This window comes from Pezoporus wallicus, unplaced genomic scaffold (genome assembly GCF_028554395.1).
Source record: "Pezoporus wallicus isolate ANWC-B61680 ecotype Strahan unplaced genomic scaffold, APGP_CSIRO_Pwel_v1 contig_7505, whole genome shotgun sequence".
In the NCBI taxonomy this organism is placed as follows: domain Eukaryota; kingdom Metazoa; phylum Chordata; class Aves; order Psittaciformes; family Psittacidae; genus Pezoporus; species Pezoporus wallicus.
Window position 1 is genome coordinate 1,471,685 of NW_026638908.1, and position 19,749 is coordinate 1,491,433.

The following is a 19,749-nucleotide window of genomic DNA, read 5'->3' on the forward strand; positions in this document are numbered from 1 at the left end:
TCACATAGAGATAAAACACATGGGAGAATATGGTCATAATGCTAGGCGACACTATTTACAGAGATCAAGGGTAACCTCCCATCCTGATCCTGGCAGGAAATTCTCAACTTTGGGGATCCAAGTAGGAGCAAGGACATCTATGAAAACAACAGGAATTAGGTTGGTGTAAGAGGCTGCTGAATGACTGATGCAAGGAGGAAGGAAATGACTAGAATATGAAATAACAGCAGGGAGAAGACTGGTTATGCTCAGTGTGACCGACAAAGGCCAGTTTCTAGGCAAAATCATTAACCTTCATTTGATGAGCAACTGTGACCTCTTTAACTTTTTATCTAGCTCAGAGGTTCTGCCTCAGAGAGTCCATCTGAATAACCTGAAAATCTGGAAATACAAAATGGACTGCAAATAGATGTTTAAAAAGGTTAATAATTACATGCCATGCATTGCCATTAAGTACAGCAGGAAAACACCAGCTTGGTGAATGATAGCTGTGATACAACTGAAAACCTCTGGTGGGATGAGTGGTGCTACTCACATGGGCCCTGGGGGTGCTGCTTTGCCAGGCAGCGGTGCTCAAAGCCTCCATGAGCTTGTGAGGAGGCACTGGGATGGGGCAAGTGCTGGCACATAGGGCACTGCTGATGCTCAGGTCCAAAAAACACTCTGGAGATCAGTGGTCCTGGAAGGTCCTGGGGGTTCAGCATGGACACCAGTGGTAAAGGGGGATCCAGGTGCCTGATGCCCATGACATCTTGTGACTGGGAGTTGTACCCTGTGTCCACAGTCCCCAACTCTGCTGGGGGTCTGTTTCCTGAGTGTTGCTGTGACCGTGAACTCCATTGGCTACTCTCCTCCAGTGAGTCCTCAGGAGCATCAGACAAGCTTTGCTCTGATTTACTGGAGTTGTGTCCAGTGTCAGCTGAAAGCTGTGATCTTGGCTGCACGCCTGATTTGTCCATAGGTACAAGATGCATCTTGGAGGCAACGACTCCAGCTATTGATTCACTTCTGCTGAAGTGCCCATCTACATCAGGATCACTGTATCTGGACCACAGGATGCTGTCTGGCTCTGTGGATGGCACTGACTGATGATCTGCTGGTGCTCTGCAGAGGCATGATGCATTTGCCGCAGGCTCAGGTGTTTGAGCGACACACAGTCTCTGGGATTCCTCATCCTTCGTATCCTCTCCAGAAGACTGCAAAGCCTTTTCCAAGATATGTTTGGGAAATGGGGACCATGGCATGGATTCATCTATTTCAACCGGTATGCTCTGACCCACAGAAGTGCCTGAAAAAGTAGAAGAAACACTGTAGATGTACAGCCATACAGACAAATGCCTGTCATTAGTCCTCACTCAGTGACTTTAAGATGGAATACCATAGACCAGTACGTATTCCTTATATTCCTTCCAATATGTATTCTTTGTATTTTTGTGGTTTTTAAAAAGACAGGAAGAAAGCAACAAAAAAGGTCTGTTTGAATTTTGGCAAAGCAAGAGAATAGAGGGTTAGATGGAGTGTGGCTAGCACAGAGTTACATTTTGGACTAACCTGCCACAGAGGCCATTTCCAAGTTTTGTAGTCACACCAGAAATGAGAGTCAGCTGCCTTACTGCAATGCCAGGATTTTCCAGCAAACTGGAAAACAAGAGAAACAACTATTGTGAACATGGTACAGTTTCACATAGGCAATAATCCTAAAATAACTCCATCTCAAAGACTGGAAAAGAAATACCACTCAAAAGTTCTAGAAATCACATTGCGCAAAATAGATGCTTTTATGGGATTTCTGGAACTTAAGTGTTCCTGTTGAGACTGGAGGGGGAAAAGCACATGAACTGTCTCTCAGAGGTAATTTCTGCACCTGACAAAAGAGCAGGCTATTTAGTTCTGGAGGTTTGGCTCCGGCATATTCCAGGAAACGTAATCATTTGCAACTCTTCTACTCCAGACCTAATAATAGCTTCACATTGATGCTTCAGCTCTAAACTTTACCACATACCCAGCTGAGTCATTTCACTCCAAAGCTTGTTCCCAAGAGTTGCTGCTTATTTTATCAAACCACTTCATGCTTGAGCCATTTTTCTTCTATCACACTGGAGAAGCTAAAATCACCATCAGGAGAGTTATTAGCAAAGAATGGAATAAGCACTCAAGCAATGGGAATGACCATTGGCAACAGAATCTGGCTTGAAAGCCTGATAAAAAAAAACAAAATGACAACACATTTGAGGAACTTTAGGTAACCCAAGGATTTCTCCCAACTTCAGTCACAGTAGCTTGAACAGAAAAGTTAAATGAAGAACACATTCAAATGACCACAGTATTAAAAGCAGTTGAACAAGATCACAGAAAGGTATAAGGCAGTGTCTCAACCTTCACCCTGGCTCTCACAGCAAGTCCGTAAAAGCAAATGATGTGCCCTGTGCTATAGGGCAAGAGTGAGGCTTTACTCCTGAAACTATCTCTGGCATAGAAAATTCTGTGTGTAGCATCTGCTGGGAAGCAGGATAAAAACTTCTTTGCTGCTGGGCTGCAATGTAAATATTCCTCCTCTGTGTAATTTAAAACTCATCTATGCAGAAGATTTACCACATATTCATACATACCCCATGTTATAATAAGCACGTTCGCAGGGAGACTTATCCCGCGATAATTACAGTGGGATAATTATGCTAGTAAATTTTCCCATGTAGGCAAGTCCTCAGAGCTGCTATTAGTTGCATCAACACAGTGACCATGCTGCTCCTCTGACAGCTGCAGCCCCCTGCATCAGAGCACTGGGTCTGGTGCCCAATCAGCTCCTTCCGATACAAGCACCCATGATTGAAATCCTGACATCCAGCTCACCACCATCACACACCTCTCCCTGCAGTTTTCATCCTTTTTCCTCTATGCCATGTCACTAAAGTCGGCCTGCTAGCTGAGTCACAGTTCACTAACAGTCATAAGTGCTGTGCTGGGAAAGGGAAAACCTTGAGCTCTCATAATGAGCACAGGACTGTGACAGGAACTTGTGCTGTGCTGTTGTGTGCAGCACTGGCAAACCATTCCTTACCTGGGACCTTTGGTCAGATGGCAGTTTAAATTAAATGGTGGCTGCCTTGTGGTGGTCACTCACCAGTGCAACACAACACAGTGCAAAATCAGATTTACACAAATCAGTGCAAAGTTGCTGAGTGGTCCCCAGCCAGACTTAAGAGGAGCATCTGCAAGGTTAGGTGTCAAACTCCCTGCAAGGCATCTGCCTCTGTCTCATCTCAATAGCTTTGTAAACCTGACCCTTGGTTCATCTGGACTCAAAGTGCCAGCTCAGATGTGCTTCAACTTGTGGATTAGCTTGTCCATTAGCTCATAAACTGAATGACTCACACTGGAGCAGCTCAAATCACATTGCAAACTCTTATTCTCCTTGCTGAGCACCTCCAGTGAACTGGCTCCTTGAGCAAAATTCACCCTGGCATTCACAAAGCACAAGCTCAGCTGTGGGGTAGAAGCGCACAGCTCTACCTCTTTAGCCACACTTGTTGTCTGAGCATCCCTCTCATTAGATATAATCCTCAGCAAATATCCAAACATGGCTTTTCAGAAATGAATTTACAATGCCTCATACACTAGCATGCTTCTTTGGTGGTCTCTGAAGTAGTGATCAAAATGCTAAATAACACTTTGAATTCAGATCTTCTATATTCAACAGCCTTTAGTTCAGCACATGACAAGAACAGATTTCTGTGGAGAAATTGAGAACTCAGTCCAGAGCTCAGTGAAGTAAATGGAAATCTCCCTAATGACTTCAGTAGTTTTTAGAATGGGTGTCAGATGGGATTTGGAAGTTAATAAATTCCTTTGGAGGCTACAACCTCCAAAGTTTTTTGTCTTTTTTTTTTCAGTTCCATTGCTGACATCTGTCTGTCTGTGAAACGGATCATGCACAGACTGTGAACCTAATGAGAGGCACAACCTGGGCAGAAAAAACTCAGACTTGTTTTCTTCAAGTTTGTCATTCATTGTATTTACTCTGCCTTTTGGAGGAGGGATATTAAGACCTTATTAAACTGTATTTCAAATTATCAGCTACTAAACTCTTCAGAATAGTTTAACATGTCTTTCCTACTAGTTTAGTCCTCTGAACGGATGAATGCTTCTTTAATACTGAAATCAATATTTAAATGACAGCCTTATTTCTTTCCTGTGTAACATGAGCTAAACATTCTGAAAATTCCAAAAGAATCCAAAGATCTGAGTAAAAATAATTTAGTCAGACAGAAGAGAGATCTGACTCCAGCACTTGTGCTTTTACCTGCAAAAGCTTCTAGGGCTTTTTAATATGAATTTGCAGGATAGCTGAGCATGAAAGCTGAGTTTTGATACTCATGCACAGCCCTTGCTCCTGTGGGGCTGAGGTAGGAGGCACTGAGGGGCTGAGGGCTTTGGTGTTAAAACAGACACATCATTAAAAAGGAGGAAAAGTGACTTCATCCTCCTCCTCCCTCAGTAGCTCTGGTTGGAGAGAGAAGTTGTTAAAACAGCAGAGCTCTGTAGGTAGATATGGCCCTGAGGATAAATTAACCCCAGGACATGCTGAACACTTTTTGAGCAATGCCGGGAATGGTATGTGGATGGGAATTCCCGACAGAAATCCCCACACTGCTTTGGAAATTTTACAGATGATTCAGAAACATCTCCTCCAAAAGCAGTGCTTCAGGATGTTGTTTCTGCTCTGCCGAAACAGGCTTTTGGAAAAAGATGCAGTGCTGAGCCCATTATACTGTTATTTTACATTGCCTCATGCTACAGTTTCATTAGGTTTCCTTTGACTTTTCTAGTTAGCTTATCTTGCAAATATAGTTATTCACAGGACAGAAAAATCATTCACTTAGATCACCCGTGTTGAAGAATTAGGGTAAAGGAATGCTTCAGCATATTGAAATACCCTTAGAAACCTGTAGCCTGATCCCTTTTCTGGCACAGAGACTGCTGGAGAATGTAGAATGTGCCCAATCTCATTTCCAAAGATACTGCAGCTTCAAGTCAGATCATGATATTTCCAGAAAGCTTTGAGAATTTAATATCCCCCCTGCACCTATGACTATGTAGGAGATTGGTGATAACCAGCTGGAGCTGTTGAATATATTCCTGCTTGTAATAAAGTGGAGGCCCTTCTTAAAAGGACAGAGTAGCCAGGCCTGGACTGCTCTCAAAAATGTTGAGGGAACTCCGTAAACCACCCTTTCTTCACCTCTTCCTTCCTGTGCTCATGCATCCAGTTCTGCAATGTGCATTAACGTAGCAAAATAACCTTTCTGGGTGGGTGCTCAGTGACTCAAGCTCCTGGGAAGAAACCTCATCCCAGGTCCCTTGTGAGCATTCCTACAGCTGGAGAGGTTCATCCACTACTCCTGCTGGGTGGGAGGCTCACCACTCCTGGGAGAACATAAAAGGAGAACAAATTTCTCTGCAGGTTGGTAGAGATAAGCCTGAGCACCCAAGTTTGAAGGTTTGAAGCAAGGGCCAAATCTCCTAAAAACATGTGATGGAGGCAAGAGGCTGAACAGGGAGAGGAAGGGTGTTAGGCTCAGGCTCATTTGTCCAGTTTTCTCATGGCTGATTGCAAAATCTGTCGGGTATTTCATCTGTTTCCCAGCACAAAGACTTGTCAGGATGCACTGTCCCAAAGCACACAACTAACCATCTATCTGCTTTTGATTAGAAAACTTCTGTCATGAGGAAACAGAAGAGTCTCTGCAACACTAGCATAGCTGTGCTTCCTGTCTCTTCTGGAGAGGGAGACAGTATCTTTTCTCTTTTGATCAAGGTTATGTTTGTCTACATTGTTAAAAAAGAAAATACTAGGATGAAAAAGAAATCTCACCTTCTGTGGTGCAAGGGAAGGGCTTTTTATTCATCACTCAAAGCATTTCTGAAATGGCACAGGTATAGATCAAGGCAAAGCTGGGATCACAAAAGGTGGGGCTGAACAGGGATTTCTTGATTTCCAAATATTCCTGTGTAATTTGGATGAGTCCTTTAAGCTCCCTGATGCTGCTGATATCTGCCTGCAGGATAGGAGTACATAGATGCAGAATTTTAAAGCTGCCATGAGGATGCATACATTGAGATTGCAACAAATGCTGGTGCCATGGGGTCAGATAAGTGTGTGTAAGTACTCTTACTTTAAGTGCAACTTTTTCTACAGAAACACTGGACATAGCTTTCTTCAAAAAAACTCAGAGATAAATCCTTTTAGGAAGAGCAAGTACATATATCGGAACTGCTTTGGGAACTAGATGATCTTAAGGTCCTTTCCAACCCTAACGATTCTATGATTCTATAACCTAAATAAACAGACAAGGAAATCCAAGCGCCAGAGTTTCACACTTCACCACGAAGAATTTTGGCTGCTGTCATCACAGAGGCATATCCTCTCCTTTGGGTACCCTCTTCATGAAGACTAAGGCAATGTGTCACATTCCTGGCCCAGATTTTAAGCCCTCTAGGGCAGGTAATGTTTATTTTTATGACTTCTGGTAAAAGTAGAAAAAGAACATGAAAACAACATTTCAACAGTGGTAATATGGTTGCTCTTACATAGTTTCTACATTCATGGCATGAAGGTCTACATATGCCAGGAAAACAGGAGAACATCCTTACAACCCTCCCTGCATGGCAAACATCACATTCCCTTTTGCAGCTTTCATGTTGCTCACTGGGCAATCCATGGTGCAAAGGCTAGAGTAGACCTGATATTTTTCTGCCTTTTTAGTGTAGACTTTGATTTCATAGAATCACAGAATGGTTAGAGTGGGAAGAAACCTTCAAGATCATTTAGTTCCAACCCCCCTGCCATGGGCAGGGGCACCTTCCACTAGACCAGGTTGCTCAAAGCCCCGTCCAACCTTGCCTTGAACACTGATGGGAATGGGGCAGCCACAGATTCTCTGGGCAACCTTTGACAGTGCCTCACCACTCTCACTGTAAAGAATTTATTTGTAATGTCTAATTTCATTCTACCCTCTTTTCAGTTTAAAGCCACAATCCCTTGTCTTGTCACTACATGCTGTTGCTAAAAGTCCCTCTCCAGTTTTCTTGCAGGCCCCCTTCAGGTACTGGAAGCTGCTCTAAGGTCTCCCTGGAGCCTTCTTTCCTTCAGGCTGAATAAGCCCAGCTCTCTCAGCCTGTCTTCATAGGAGAGGTGCTGCAGCCCTCAGAGCATCTTCATGGCCTACTTTGCACTCCCTCAAGCAGTTCCACATCCCACCTGTGTTGGCAGCTCAAAGTTGAATGCAGTACCACAGGTAGGGTCTCATGAGAACGGAGTACAGGGGAAGAATCACCTCTCTCGACCTGCTGGTCACACTGCTTTTGATGCAACCCAGGATATGGTTGGCTTTCTGGGCTGCGAGTGCACACTGCTTCTTGTCAATCAATGTCCCCAAGTTCTTCTCCTCAGGGCTGCTCCATTCATTCTCTCTGCCCATGACATGTACATGTAGTAGGAATGCTAGGCAATAAGCAGTAAGAAACTAAAAGTGCAACACCCTTAAGCAGGACCCAAACAGGGATCTCATATATAAGCAGCATTTCCTGCCAGTTTTCTAATCTTTGTGAAAAACAAAAATGTCTGCAATGTTTTTAGGTATTCTTAAAAATGTATTTGTTTGCCAGAGATTACATCCCACTCATTTCTGATTATTATAAAACTCCTGTAGACATTGAATAACCCCCAAACTGGGATATTGCATGGCTCCGGGACATTTAAATATCCTGGCACAAAATTGCAGCTAGATAAAGGGGGCTGGACAGGGGGGACCACACTGAGGGGCGTAAATCTCCCCAGCTTGCTTTCCTATAGCTTTGTGCCTTACATTGGAACCTCCAATTCCTAATAAATGAGAACTTCTGGTATTTTGTGGGGCTGATGCATCCCTCGTCCCTCCCTGCTCTCAGGGCATGTGGGTGGTGGGAGGGTGTGGGGAAGCCTGGGGGACCTGATGTATCTCTCTGGCAGCGTGAGAACAGCCTCTCTCGCCTGCTTTCATGTACTGTGCAGAAATGTATATATGTTTCACACGTGTACCCTCTGCCAAACTTCAAAAGCTGCTGTGGGGGGTGTAGGGCACTGACAGACATGAATGCCATAATTGCACATGCCGTGTTTCCTGCCTTACAAAGACAAAAGAAAACCCAACCCCATTAAAAAAAAGAAAGAATAAATAAAGAACAGCATTCAAGACATTGTTGGTGCTCAGCAAGAGCAAGCCCAGCCTCAGAGACTGATGGCACTGCATGCTGCAGCACAACTGGCAGATGTTCCCAACAGCCAGTGGCAGTGATGAGCGATCACAAGGGCACCATTCCTCCTGCCTGTGCCCCTTGCACCCCTGTCTTCAGCATCATCCACTGTGGGACTCACAGGCCTGTCCTGTGTGGCAGGACATTGCTGACTGCTTGAGATGGCATGGATGTGGCTAGGCCAGGCCTTGAATGGCCTGGGGCTTCCAGGAAATGGAAATTTCTGGTCTGGTGGTTACCGGTTGCAGTCGAAGACCAGTAAGCCCACTGTTGTTCTCACTGCCCAGCTGCTCAGCCAAAGCTAGCCCTAGAAAAGTCGCATTCTGAAACAATCAGCTACTGTGTGAAATGGGAGCAGGTTTTACATGGCTGATTTTATCCTAATTAATTACCCACTATTTCCATACCAATGTCACGCAGAACTGTGCCAAAGGGGTCTACAATCCTGTTTCTTCACACTTCACAGCCACCTCTCCCTCACTAGGTCTGTCCTATATGGTCCTGGAGCAGCTGGAGGGGAGACAAAAGGGAAAGGAGAGGAATGAGAGGTGGAGAGGGGGAAGAAAAGGGAAATAAAAGGAAAGAAGTGCAAGAGGGAGAAGAAGAGCAAGAGGGAAAAGAGTGAGAGTGAGAGGACAGAAGAAGAGAGCTGTCAGCCAATAAACCACCTTGAGCTTGCACAGCCGTGCAGGGCGGGAGCGGGATCAGGCCTGGCTGCCAGGCATTGCCAGCCTGCTATGTAAATAGGCAGGACAACATTTCGACACCAGGCGTGTCCGTTCCCAGTGTTTACCCCCAAACCCTCCTGATTTAAAAACAAAACAAACCAAACCAAACAAAAACTTCAATGAAATGGCTGAAACATGTTGTAAACATCTGGAACTCAGGCTATCATCGCACGAGAGAAGGGGGAGAAAGCGAGTGAGACAGCAATTTGAGGGGGAAAAATGCCCACTGAGAGCCAGAAGTGGGACAACAGCTAATTACAAACAGGGGCTGAGAAAGGAAGCATCTCTAACACTCCTTACCTTGTGGGCGAGGGCTGCTCACGTTGAGCTGACCAAGGAAAGCGAGAGGGCTGGAGTGCCTCCTGCGCACGCCGCCGCGCTCTCGGCGTGCCGGGGGCTCCTTCCTCAGCCGGCCGGGTGTTTTTTTCTCTTCCTTTTACGACACCCTCCCTGCCTCTCCCAGGTAAGCGGCAGAACTGGCTCTGCAGCAGGAAGTGGAAGAGGCATGCACGGCACGGCGCGGCACAACGTGGCGGCGGTGGAGAGGGAGCCTCAGGGGGGGAGTGACACTTTGAAGCTTAAAACCCTCTCGACGTGCCTGCGTGTGGCTCGCTCCCTCTCTCTGAGAAAGCCAGGCTGCCTCTGAGTGAGCCCCCCCAGATAAATAGCTGTAGGGAAAACCCGGTGTGATTCCTAAACAGTGCGCCTTGCCGGGAAAGTCATCCTTTGCTTTCGTCCTCAGTCGCTTGCTGTCAATGCCAAATGTTAAACCAACTGTGATTCAGACTACTGAAGACAATCACATGATGGGGATAAGAACTATATGGAAAAAAACAACAAAACAAAAAAAAAGGATTTTTCCCGACTTTTTTTTTCTTTAGGTTAGACTCCTAGGCACTTCCAAGTTTCTCTCTACACCCCCCAAGGAGTAGAAACTCGCTTTTCTTACAAGCTGACACCCTTACGTATGTGCACAGCTCTTGAAGGCTGAGTAGCACTGGTGCTGATGGCACAGTGTGGTGGGGTTCAAAGCCGTGGCTGCTTTGTTGGTGCAGTGCCAGACTCCACAGCAGCAGTCCCTCGTGTGCCCGCTGGACACAGCTGTGTGTCCCAGCCTACACTGCTCTCCTGACCCCCCACTCAGCACATCTCCCTGCCAAGAAGCTCTTCCTGATCTTTAGCCTACATTTTCTTCACTTAACCCTGCGAGGAGTCTGACTTGTCTGCAACTTGTGCATGGCTCTTCATCCTCCATGGGCTGCCGTCACACACTGCCTTAATGCCTGACAGGCCAGCCTGGCCACACAAGGATGTCCAAGCCATAGCTGAGCTCTGAGCTCGGGCAGTGCCACCACTTCTCCTTCCTGCACCCTTCTAGACCCTGCATCCTGGCACTAGGTTCTGAGGAGGGAGTCACCTGCCTGGCATTCCTCCCTGGGACCAGCCTTCTCTGGGAACCTGCCATTCTGTCAGCCCCATGGCAAAGCCGTGACCCAGGCACGCACTTCCTCTTGCCAAAGAACGACTGCCCACATTTCTGGTGGGAAAATTCAAGCGGCTGGAACAGCACATGCCCTAAGCCAAACACTAGATACGATTGTATTGGCAGCAGTGCAGTGATGCCATGCAGCCTGAGCCTGTCTTCCTCCAGGAGAAATCCCATGTCAGCCTGACCCACCGACTGGCTATCCTGACCCCTTCCTTCCCTCCCTCCTTCCTCCCCCACTGAGGCACAGGCCATCAGGACACCAAGGCTCCCTTTTGGTGCATCCCAAAGTTGTCCTTCCCTGTCCACAGACTGCCCCCACAGTCCCTGCTCTGTCAGCAGGTCCCAGCCTGACCCGGCCGTGACGGGCAGTTGATGCTTGCGGCAAGAGTGGCTGCATTACAACCACAGTTGTTTGAGTCAGCTGAGGGTTTAATCCCTCTGGTTTGCAGTCAAGCATGGCAGCTCCGCTGCATGCCTGTTTTGCACCATGAACACCCGTTTTCCACAGAGCTGCCTGAGCCATGAGCTGCAGAACACCCGTTTCTGCCTGCTGCCCTGCTCCCCAGCCTCCCTGACAGCCTCCTGCCTGGAAACAACAATGGCCCCACTGCAGCCTGTGTGCCACAGTGGGGAATGGCAGACCAAGGACATGCAGGAGCCAAAATCAGGACCTTGGTGAACGTAGAGAGGATGGGAGCAGGGAGAGAGAGCTGCTCTGCGGAGTGCCTGACCTTCCTTGGGCTTACATGAAGGACTGATGTAGTGTTTGCAGTGTGTCGATCAGCTCCCCAGGGAGTGCGGGCAGTTGCAGCTGGGCATGGGAGCTCAGTGCACAGAGTATCCCATGGGGATGTTGCATCTATACCCATATTTGTGGGGTTTGTTAGTAAAGGGCTGAGCTGTGTAGCCAGCAAACACCTCTCCCTTCACGCAGTGGAGTGACCTTCCATGCCAACAGCAGTTACACTCAGTCTTCTGTTATCCATTGGTCATACCCTGAACATGGGGCTGTAACACCCAGCATACAGCAGTGGCCACCTGCCTTCCCTGTAGATGGTTGCCTGTTGGCCAGAGGAGGGAGGTTGTGGCTGTGACAGAAATGCCCCTGCTAGCTCACTCAGCATTCAGGCCTGTGGGCTTACTTCCATCCTGACCACTCGTGCCTAACTTCATTTGAAGGGTATTTGTGGCCCAAAGAAAGGAGTGCAGAGCAGCCTTCCTCCTAAGGACACGATGCCTAGGGAATACACTGTGAAATCTGGCCTTGTGAGCATTTCCAGGTCCAGAAATCACACCTATGGGCCAGCCTCTCCCCTCTCTTTAACTTGCCAGACCCCAGAAACCAGCAGGTGCTTGAGTCTGCTCCTCTCACTTGAGCTTTATATACTTTCTTAGCAGCCTGAGAAACGGAAAAAAAAAAGACCTTGAAAGACACTCTCTGCTGGCTGTGTGAGCAGCACTGTTTGCAGACAGGGTCCAGTCCAGTCCTAAGTACTCTCCACAAAATTGTAGAAACTGCTATCAATTAACTTGGTTTTTTGGATCAGGAAACTCGGAGAACATATATCCAAGTTTATTTCAGCATTTCAAAAGCCTCTCCCATCCCCAAAACTGAGGCCATCCTAATTGCTTTATGAAGGCCTGTTTTATATTTCTGAGGTCTTCATGTTGACTTCACTGAAATCTGGATCAAGCTCTGAACTCTTTAAAGTTAGTATCTCATCTGTACATTATTTACAAGCAGAATGTGATGCATCACATTGGGCCCATCATAGAAAGTACAGATTAATATTCAAGTGCAGGATGAGTGTTTTCATTGGCAAGGCAACTAACATGGAGACTTCTTATAAAAAGTGGTTGCTAGTTCTTCAGGAGTTGTAATATTTCTTTTTTGATTAGCTAGATAATGTCAACTTCAAGTGCTGCTTTCTGTATTTCCTACCACATCTACAGATTCAGAGAACTAAATCATAAATGTTTTCGCTTCCAAATGATTAACTGTTCAAATAAAGCACTGTCATGTTGCTCCACTTTTAACATTGGTGCTGTGAATTAACCTGGAGACATTGCAATGAACATTTATCCCATTTTAGCTTAACACACATGACACTTTGCTTCAGTCCTCTAGATTTGGCTTGCTCCTTGCTGCTTCTCTCTGCTTTTTGCAGAGAAACTGGGGCTTTCTTTCATGTCTTGCTGTTTAGAGTGCTAGGCACATGCCTAAAAAAATAATTTGCACTTTTTCCTTCTTTTTTTTTAAGGCTCTTGCTTTGGCATTTTTCAGTCACGCCTTGGAGAGACACCCGAAAGGAAAGAAAACAGTACCTGGATGTTAGCTTGTGCAATGTTTCTAATTAAACCTTTCATAATGACAAAAACCCTCCTGCCATTTGCTAAGATTTTCCCCACAGCATTATGCATGCTCTTAATTAAGAGCAGAAGCTAAGTAATACCTATTTCATTCCCTCTTGCTTCCAATTAGTCATCCATTGATCATTACCCACCCAACATTTGACAATTAACAGAGCCCCCACTCTCCGCAGGACTGGGATGTGTAGTCCTTCAGAAATGACACGTCTAGAATAACGTGAGGGGAGCTGTGTGGGTGAGTAATGGGGCGAGAGGTAGGGGGAAGGGGAGGAGAAGGCCACCCAAGTGGAACAAAAGACGTGTAACATATGCAAATGTTCAGTATGCAGTATGTGTTTTATACGCTGGATGTATATGAGGTCATGTACAAAGCTCAGCTGGCGGCCGTGCTGCTTTTGGGAGACATGGGAATTTGAGGGAACACTTGAGCTCTCATATGATCAAATGTACCTAGTCCTCTGTCTTCAAGATGCAAAGTGGTTCCTCATTTGGCTCTTTGCCTCTGCTTTTTTAGGAGGAGGAGTTAGCATCTGCTTCTCCATTGTCAGGGGGACTGTGGGCTGTATCAACACAGCCCCTGCCAAGTCACCCCAATATCCAGCTGCAGCTAGTCATGCCCAAGCTGCTGCCAGTGGCCAGGATCACAGTGTCTGTGGGAGCCAAAGAAGCCTCCAGGGAAACTGCAGGCCCCTTCTGCATCCTTGTTTCCCCCCTGGGAGCCAGGGGGGGCTAGCTGGGACCACCACACAACTTTTCCAACACCAGGAACCCTTCCTGTGTGTCTCCTAGATGGAGAAATCCAGCAGTGTAGCAGGGCTGGAAGGCAGCCCACAGCCTGAACTGTGGCAGTGAATAAAGTATAGGGGGTGGCAGGGCTTTTGGATAGGCCTCTGGAATGAAGGTGAGCCCCAGGACCAGTGAGTAAGGCTACAACATGATTAGAAAGCTTCCCTGCATCCTTTTCTCTTTTTTCGTTTTCCAATGAAAATCCATCCATTACAGGGCTCAGGGATTTTGTGTGAAGCTGTGACAATAAGGAGCTTGGGAAACTTCACAAGACTCTTGGTGCGGGGACTCAGCAACAAATGCTGATGCACAGAAAAGCAAACCAGAGCCCTTGGCAAGCTGTAGTCTGGCTGTAGAGGAAGGAGGATAATCTCATTTCTTTGCTCTTTGCCCTTTTAGCTATTTACAGAGCTTAATGCTGAGTTATTCCCAACAATGAGCTGAACAATTGAACTTCCATCTGGCCTGGTCAGGCAGATGCAACACTTGCTTCTCAAGTCACAAGGAGACTAGTCCCGTGATTTCTTTTTTTCCCCATCTTGAACATACACTATTTACCTCTACCCTGTAACAGAGAAGATATTTACACTTGGTAACATAAACCGTAGTTCCTGCTTACCAGCCTGCTTTAATCTGATCACCTAAATCCTTGGGCACAGTGAAACAGGGGCACTGTGAGCACAGCTGGTGTTGCAACCTTTGGATCTCTCTGTGCACGGCATGATGCAGAGCCTACCAGCTAATGACCTGTTTTTCTTGGGAGGCATTCCTTTCTGCCTTCCTGCAAGCCCACACCACAGGGCCAAAACTGCAGCCATGCCCTTGGGAGACATATCTTCTCTCCCTGACTTTCAAAGCAGCTTCAGGTTGCTCTTTGCAGTAGCCAGGGACCCAAGTCATCACCAGGCTGCGGCAGTAGTACTTGCCGCTACCCTCCCTCTTCCGGCCTGGAAATAGTGGGAGACAGGGAACATGCAATGGGAGACAGGGAACAACAGAAAAATAACAACCCCCAAACCCCAACACAACAAAGAGAAGCTCTTTTGTTCTTAACACCATTCTGTCCTCTAATCTATTCATGTCTCAGTCTTACATTTTTGTTAAGCATTCAGCTGCAGAGAAAGAATGGATTGATGCTTGTATAGGCACAAATGTCTTTGTGTGCGAATTGCATTTTGAGATACAGATATATCCACATGAGAACAATGGCTGTATTAAAAGTAGACAGAAAATAGCTCACAGACTTAAGATCAGTTAGCATTTCTCCTCTAACATTCAAAATGAGCCCCCATTATCTGGTTTAGGTGTCAAAAGTTCTCCTGGCAAATTCAGAAGCACTGAGAGGGAGAGACTAACACTCTACACCAGTGCTGTCCTGGCAAGATACCTCCTTCCCTTTTCTGTTGAAAGAGCACAGGTTCTAGTTTGGTCTGTGCTGGAAAATCCAAAATTGAAGTGGCTCATTCAGTTAAGATGGCAGGGAATGATGCCCCAATTGATGGGAGCCCTTTCAGTGATAAAATTTCTCTGTGTATGAGTCACAGGAAATTATAATCACTTCTTACAGAGACTGTAGAACACAATGAGATATCTGAGCTACAAACAGACTTCAGTTATTCTTGAAAGACAGACAGACCCTCAAGCTGACACGATTGGAGAAAATAAATATCCTTTTGTCTGCACTGCTGGTGGTAATTTCCCATTAGACAGGAAAATTCTTCTTTGATGAATGAATACTGTCTACACATTAGAAGAGGAGCTACTGTGTATCTCCTAATAGCTCTTGCATGCTTGGGCTCAGCTTCATGTGAGGCCCTTAAGCCCCTTTAGTATAATGTGGTAGCAGTCATTAGTGTACTGCATTTTTCATTGCAGCATTTGAGAAAAGGATGGGGCATATAAAAATAATTTTGAGCGACTTCCCACTCACCTTGAAGTTATGTGGCTGGGTCAAAAACATTTAGCAATCTGTGTTCTCAGTCTGCAGATAGTCCTTTCCAGTCTAGAGGCTTCAGGAGAGACACTTGCACTGGAGACAGATTTTCCATTTGTGATTATTTGTGCAATTTCATAAGTTAATAACTTTTCTGTTTTGCATTTGCTTTGCTTTTCTACAGTGGTAATTAAATCAAAACCAGAGCATCACATAGAACAAAGTCAAGCACTGTTTGCAGAAGCCAAAGAATATCATATTAGTGTCTTTGACATGCTTTGGTCCTTTTCGAAGACCCACCAAGTCAATCATTTCCTTCCCACAGAACTGTGATAACAAGTATTAATTCTACAAACTGTCCCTTTCGCAGCAGTGTTGCATTTCTGCTTGTTGTTTTTCCTGGGACTGGTACAGGATTAAGCTTGGCCTAGAGATGCCTGGGTCACCCCATGGCATCCTTTCGGCTGCTGGAAAGTCACCTTTTCTGGAACTACACCACACCAAGGGTCAGTTGGGAGTCAGGTCAGCTGGTGGGGGGAGCGTTTGGACAGTGGTTTTTGTCTGGATGTGATTTATTTAGCCTTACATTAAAAAAAAAATAAAAGGAAGAAACAGGAGATTCTTAATCATGTAATTCTACTTTTATAGTCACCACAGCTATTTGTGGCACATACACAGTGGTTAAGAAAAAGATTTTATTAATTTATAGCAAAAATGCTAACAACCTTGTTTAAATTTTTGCTAATGTTTTTATTTGAGAGATTAAAAAACCCAAACAACAAAACTCCCAACATTAAGAAAAATAAGCGGAAGAGCTACCGGTGAGAAATAGTCTGGATTTACCACTCAACAGTGGCATCAGTCTGCACACAAGCCAGTTGCAGGCAGAGATGTGGCAGAGATCAACATGGTACTCATAGACCAAATGCGATACAGGAAACAGCAATCCCAAGAATCAGAAATAAAGGCCATAGAACCCCGACAATGCCCCATCTGAGCCTTAGTTCCAATGAGAAACATAGGCAAAACTAATGTTTTAGGCTCATCCTGCATTGCAGATGGAAACTGAACTTAAGTTTGTGGCTGCTAAGGAACTTGGTGGAATGGCCAGGCTTTGCTACTGAGCAATAGGCTGAGCATGTGACATTTCGGTTTTGCCAGCTCACTGTGTTACTATGGAGTCCTCAGTTCAGTGGATGATGTTTTAAGGCAGGGGGGTAGCTGTGGGAAAAAGAGGACCATGACTTGCTTTGTAAGTACTAAGAGGAAGCTGAAAGTCCAACAAGAATTATGGCCTCTTCAGTACTCCACAGCCACAGGTACAGCAAACATCGAATATATCATGTACATAACATTACTTATAGACTCTACATGTAAAATGTTAACCAATTTATCATGGAAATCTGGTAACAAGAACATTGCCATATAAATTCACACTTCAAGAAAGGCTAAGTGTGGAAGCCTCCTTTGCAAGAGGATTCTCAGTCAGTGTTTTCTATATAAAATATTGAAACGATGACAATTTTTTCTCTGAATCTCAGTTCATTATTGGGTTAGTTCTCAGGAACGGAAGAAAGGTTCTTCTTAGCAAATGTGTGAGTATTCAGAATATGAATTCACAATCTAGGTATTAAATGATTTAAAAAAAATTGCCAGCTGTCAGGAAGTCTTACTTAGCCACAATATTTTAAAGCAGTAAAGGAATACAAGGCATAGAAAATCTTTTCCTGCAGCACTTGTAAATGTAAAGATATTCATGTTAAATGCAACAGAACTACTAAAGAATAAACTGATTGTGGAACAGAGAAATGAGAGACTAGCGATGCATTCAACCATCTTCCTTACAGTTGAACTCCAGCTGTTTAAAAACATACTGACTTCATAATTTGGAAAATGATGTCCCATAGGTAACTGGTCTGCATACTCCTATGAAAAATAGTGCTCCAAATGGCATGACACCCCTTCTTGAAAAGCTTTTATCTCCTCTCCACCATTATCTCCACAGTTTAAACAAAAGAACAACTATCCCAATGTAAAATGCTCTTTTTTTTTTAATTACTAAATTAAGAAAGTTAAACAGTTTTAAAATGTAAACTTGCAAATAAACCATAACAAAATGTAATTAAGACTTTAAAATTTGAAACTCAGTATTAAAAACTCAATAGAAATAGAAAGGATTTTTTTTTTTTTCTTTTTTTTTTGGTTAAACGTAAGTAATTCAAGGCTGGTACAGACAACTGAAAAGGTAATACTTTGTTCTGTGCATCCTCCATGAAATGTAAAGAAGTGCATAGTAATTCCACTGGAGAACTTGCAGACATAGAGAAAGTAATTTCATTAGCAGTACAGGACATTTAACACACTTATTTTACAATGGAAAAATGTTACACATAAAACAGAAAAGTCCCAGTTGCATGACCAATGGTTTAGCAGGTGGACATGGCTAAAATGCTATGATTTTAAGACCATCTGAATGTGGTTACACTGTTTAATAAATCATTTTGAAACATTTCAGTATACATGTTTTGATACAAGAAGTCCTTGCAGTTTTGATTTTCCAGTTCAAATGGTGATGGTGTAGTTTTCTTGCTTTAAATATGTTCGTTTTAATTTCAAGAACAAATCATCACACACTTGTCAAACATTGGAAACATTACTGTAAATACAGCACATGATTCCTGAAAGAGCAAAGTTACAACCATCTACAGGTACATAATAATAAACAAAAAGTGCAATCCAATTTAAAAAAATCATGCTTGGCAAAAGCCAAAAATTAGATCACTGGCTTTCAGAATCCCACCAGTGTTTTCATGTCTGCAGTAAAATTATCGCTTTCTGGGTACTGCTGCAGCAGGATTCATTCGATCACAAATGAATTTCCTCTGCAATAGCACCCATATACTGTATGTACAGGTATGTATATATATTATATATATTTTATATATAAAAAAGCAAAAAACCAAACACCTGTCCTGATTGTATTTTTTTTATTTGTTAAAACATGAAAAAAAATGTTTTAGACAAAGAGGCCACTTCTGGAAAATAATACTTTTAATTGAATCAGGAGAAGACTAGTTAAAATCACATAGGATTTGCATTTTAAAAAAAGGAAAGCACTAGGATCAGTTATTGGCACTGAGTTACTATTTACAATGAACAGAGGTTTTGCAGTTTACATAACATCAATACAATGCAGTTTTGGAGTCTTTGATTAAAAAAAAAAAACAAGTGTTTTTCTCCTTTTCATTCAGGACATTCAGATTATTAGGACAAGTGGTCATAGGCAAAGGCTGCGGAAGTTCCCAGCTTCAGCCCCTACTGTGCACGGCGGTGCTGGAAGATGCTGCACACTGGAGAAGTCGATCACAGAGTTGGAAGCTGAAGGGCAGGCGGGGCAGGGCTGAAAAACACCTGGTAACTGGTGACAGTGTCTGAAGACCGGGGATTTACAGGTTGTCACCGGGCTGGTACTGGGGTTCTGTTGCGGTGAAGTAGTCTTCAAGGAAACCCTGCAAATATTCAAAGGTTGGACGCTCCTCTGGGTCCTTTTTCCAGCAGTGGATCATAAGCTCGTGCAAGGAGATAGGACAGTCCTGAGGACATGGCATCCGATAACCACGTTCTACTTGCTCCAAGACTTCACGGTTATTCATGCCTGTAAAATGCAGATGAATCAACACTGTTAAATTACAGGCAAATTAACCCTGGTATATTTCAATCTACAATACATACAGCTTTCTTGATCATACAAATTTCTTTTGGTTCAGATAAGCAAAATGAAACCACCCCAGTGTCTTGGTTTATTTCTTCATCTACTGCAAGGTAATCTGGATTACTTTCTTTCCCAGCCAAGGTCTGTAAGATCCAGTGATGAGTAAAACACTGCTACCATGGTTACCCTCTTGGCTTACTCCCAATGGGCAGGATTTGGCACTTTCCCTCCAACAATAGTAACCACGAAATATTATGTTAAGTGGTGAAGGAAAATAAATGCATTACAACAAATACTATTCAAAATTCTAGAAATTAAGATAAATATTTGAAACCCTCACACTGAGTATGTGCATTTCTTGAACTGCTCTGTGGGGTCATTCTGCAGAGGCTTCAAGACAAATCCTGCTACTTAGGCTATCAAGGATGTACCAGCGTGC

General features: G+C 44.4%; 2 protein-coding genes and 1 long non-coding RNA gene across 7 annotated transcripts in view; 1 reads left to right on the forward strand and 2 right to left on the reverse strand.

Moving 5' to 3' along the window:
- TRAF3IP2 (TRAF3 interacting protein 2) overlaps positions 1-9,556 on the reverse strand; it is a 27,070-nt gene extending 17,514 nt beyond the window's left edge. Inside the window, exons 1-3 of one of the 2 annotated variants that reach the window (XM_057413253.1) lie at positions 9,321-9,556; positions 1,552-1,638; positions 536-1,288 (exon numbers count right to left, since the gene is read on the reverse strand). In XM_057413253.1, the coding sequence (XP_057269236.1) occupies positions 536-1,288; positions 1,552-1,567 (769 nt within the window). In that variant the 5' untranslated portion in view covers positions 1,568-1,638; positions 9,321-9,556. Of the gene's footprint in view, positions 1-535; positions 1,289-1,551; positions 1,639-2,609; positions 3,180-9,320 lie in introns of those variants that run through there. The other variant, XM_057413254.1, reaches the window with a different exon arrangement.
- LOC130601297 (uncharacterized) overlaps positions 1-17,720 on the forward strand; it is a 20,524-nt gene extending 2,804 nt beyond the window's left edge. Inside the window, exons 3-4 of the long non-coding RNA XR_008972635.1 lie at positions 13,053-13,114; positions 17,446-17,720. This is a non-coding gene — a long non-coding RNA (uncharacterized LOC130601297). The remainder of the gene's footprint in view (positions 1-13,052; positions 13,115-17,445) is intronic.
- FYN (FYN proto-oncogene, Src family tyrosine kinase) overlaps positions 17,632-19,749 on the reverse strand; it is a 143,106-nt gene continuing 140,988 nt past the window's right edge. For all 4 annotated transcript variants that reach the window (XM_057413258.1, XM_057413259.1, XM_057413256.1 and 1 more), the window contains one exon: positions 17,632-19,253. In XM_057413258.1, coding sequence (XP_057269241.1) covers positions 19,045-19,253 — 209 coding nt within the window. In that variant the 3' untranslated portion in view covers positions 17,632-19,044. The remainder of the gene's footprint in view (positions 19,254-19,749) is intronic.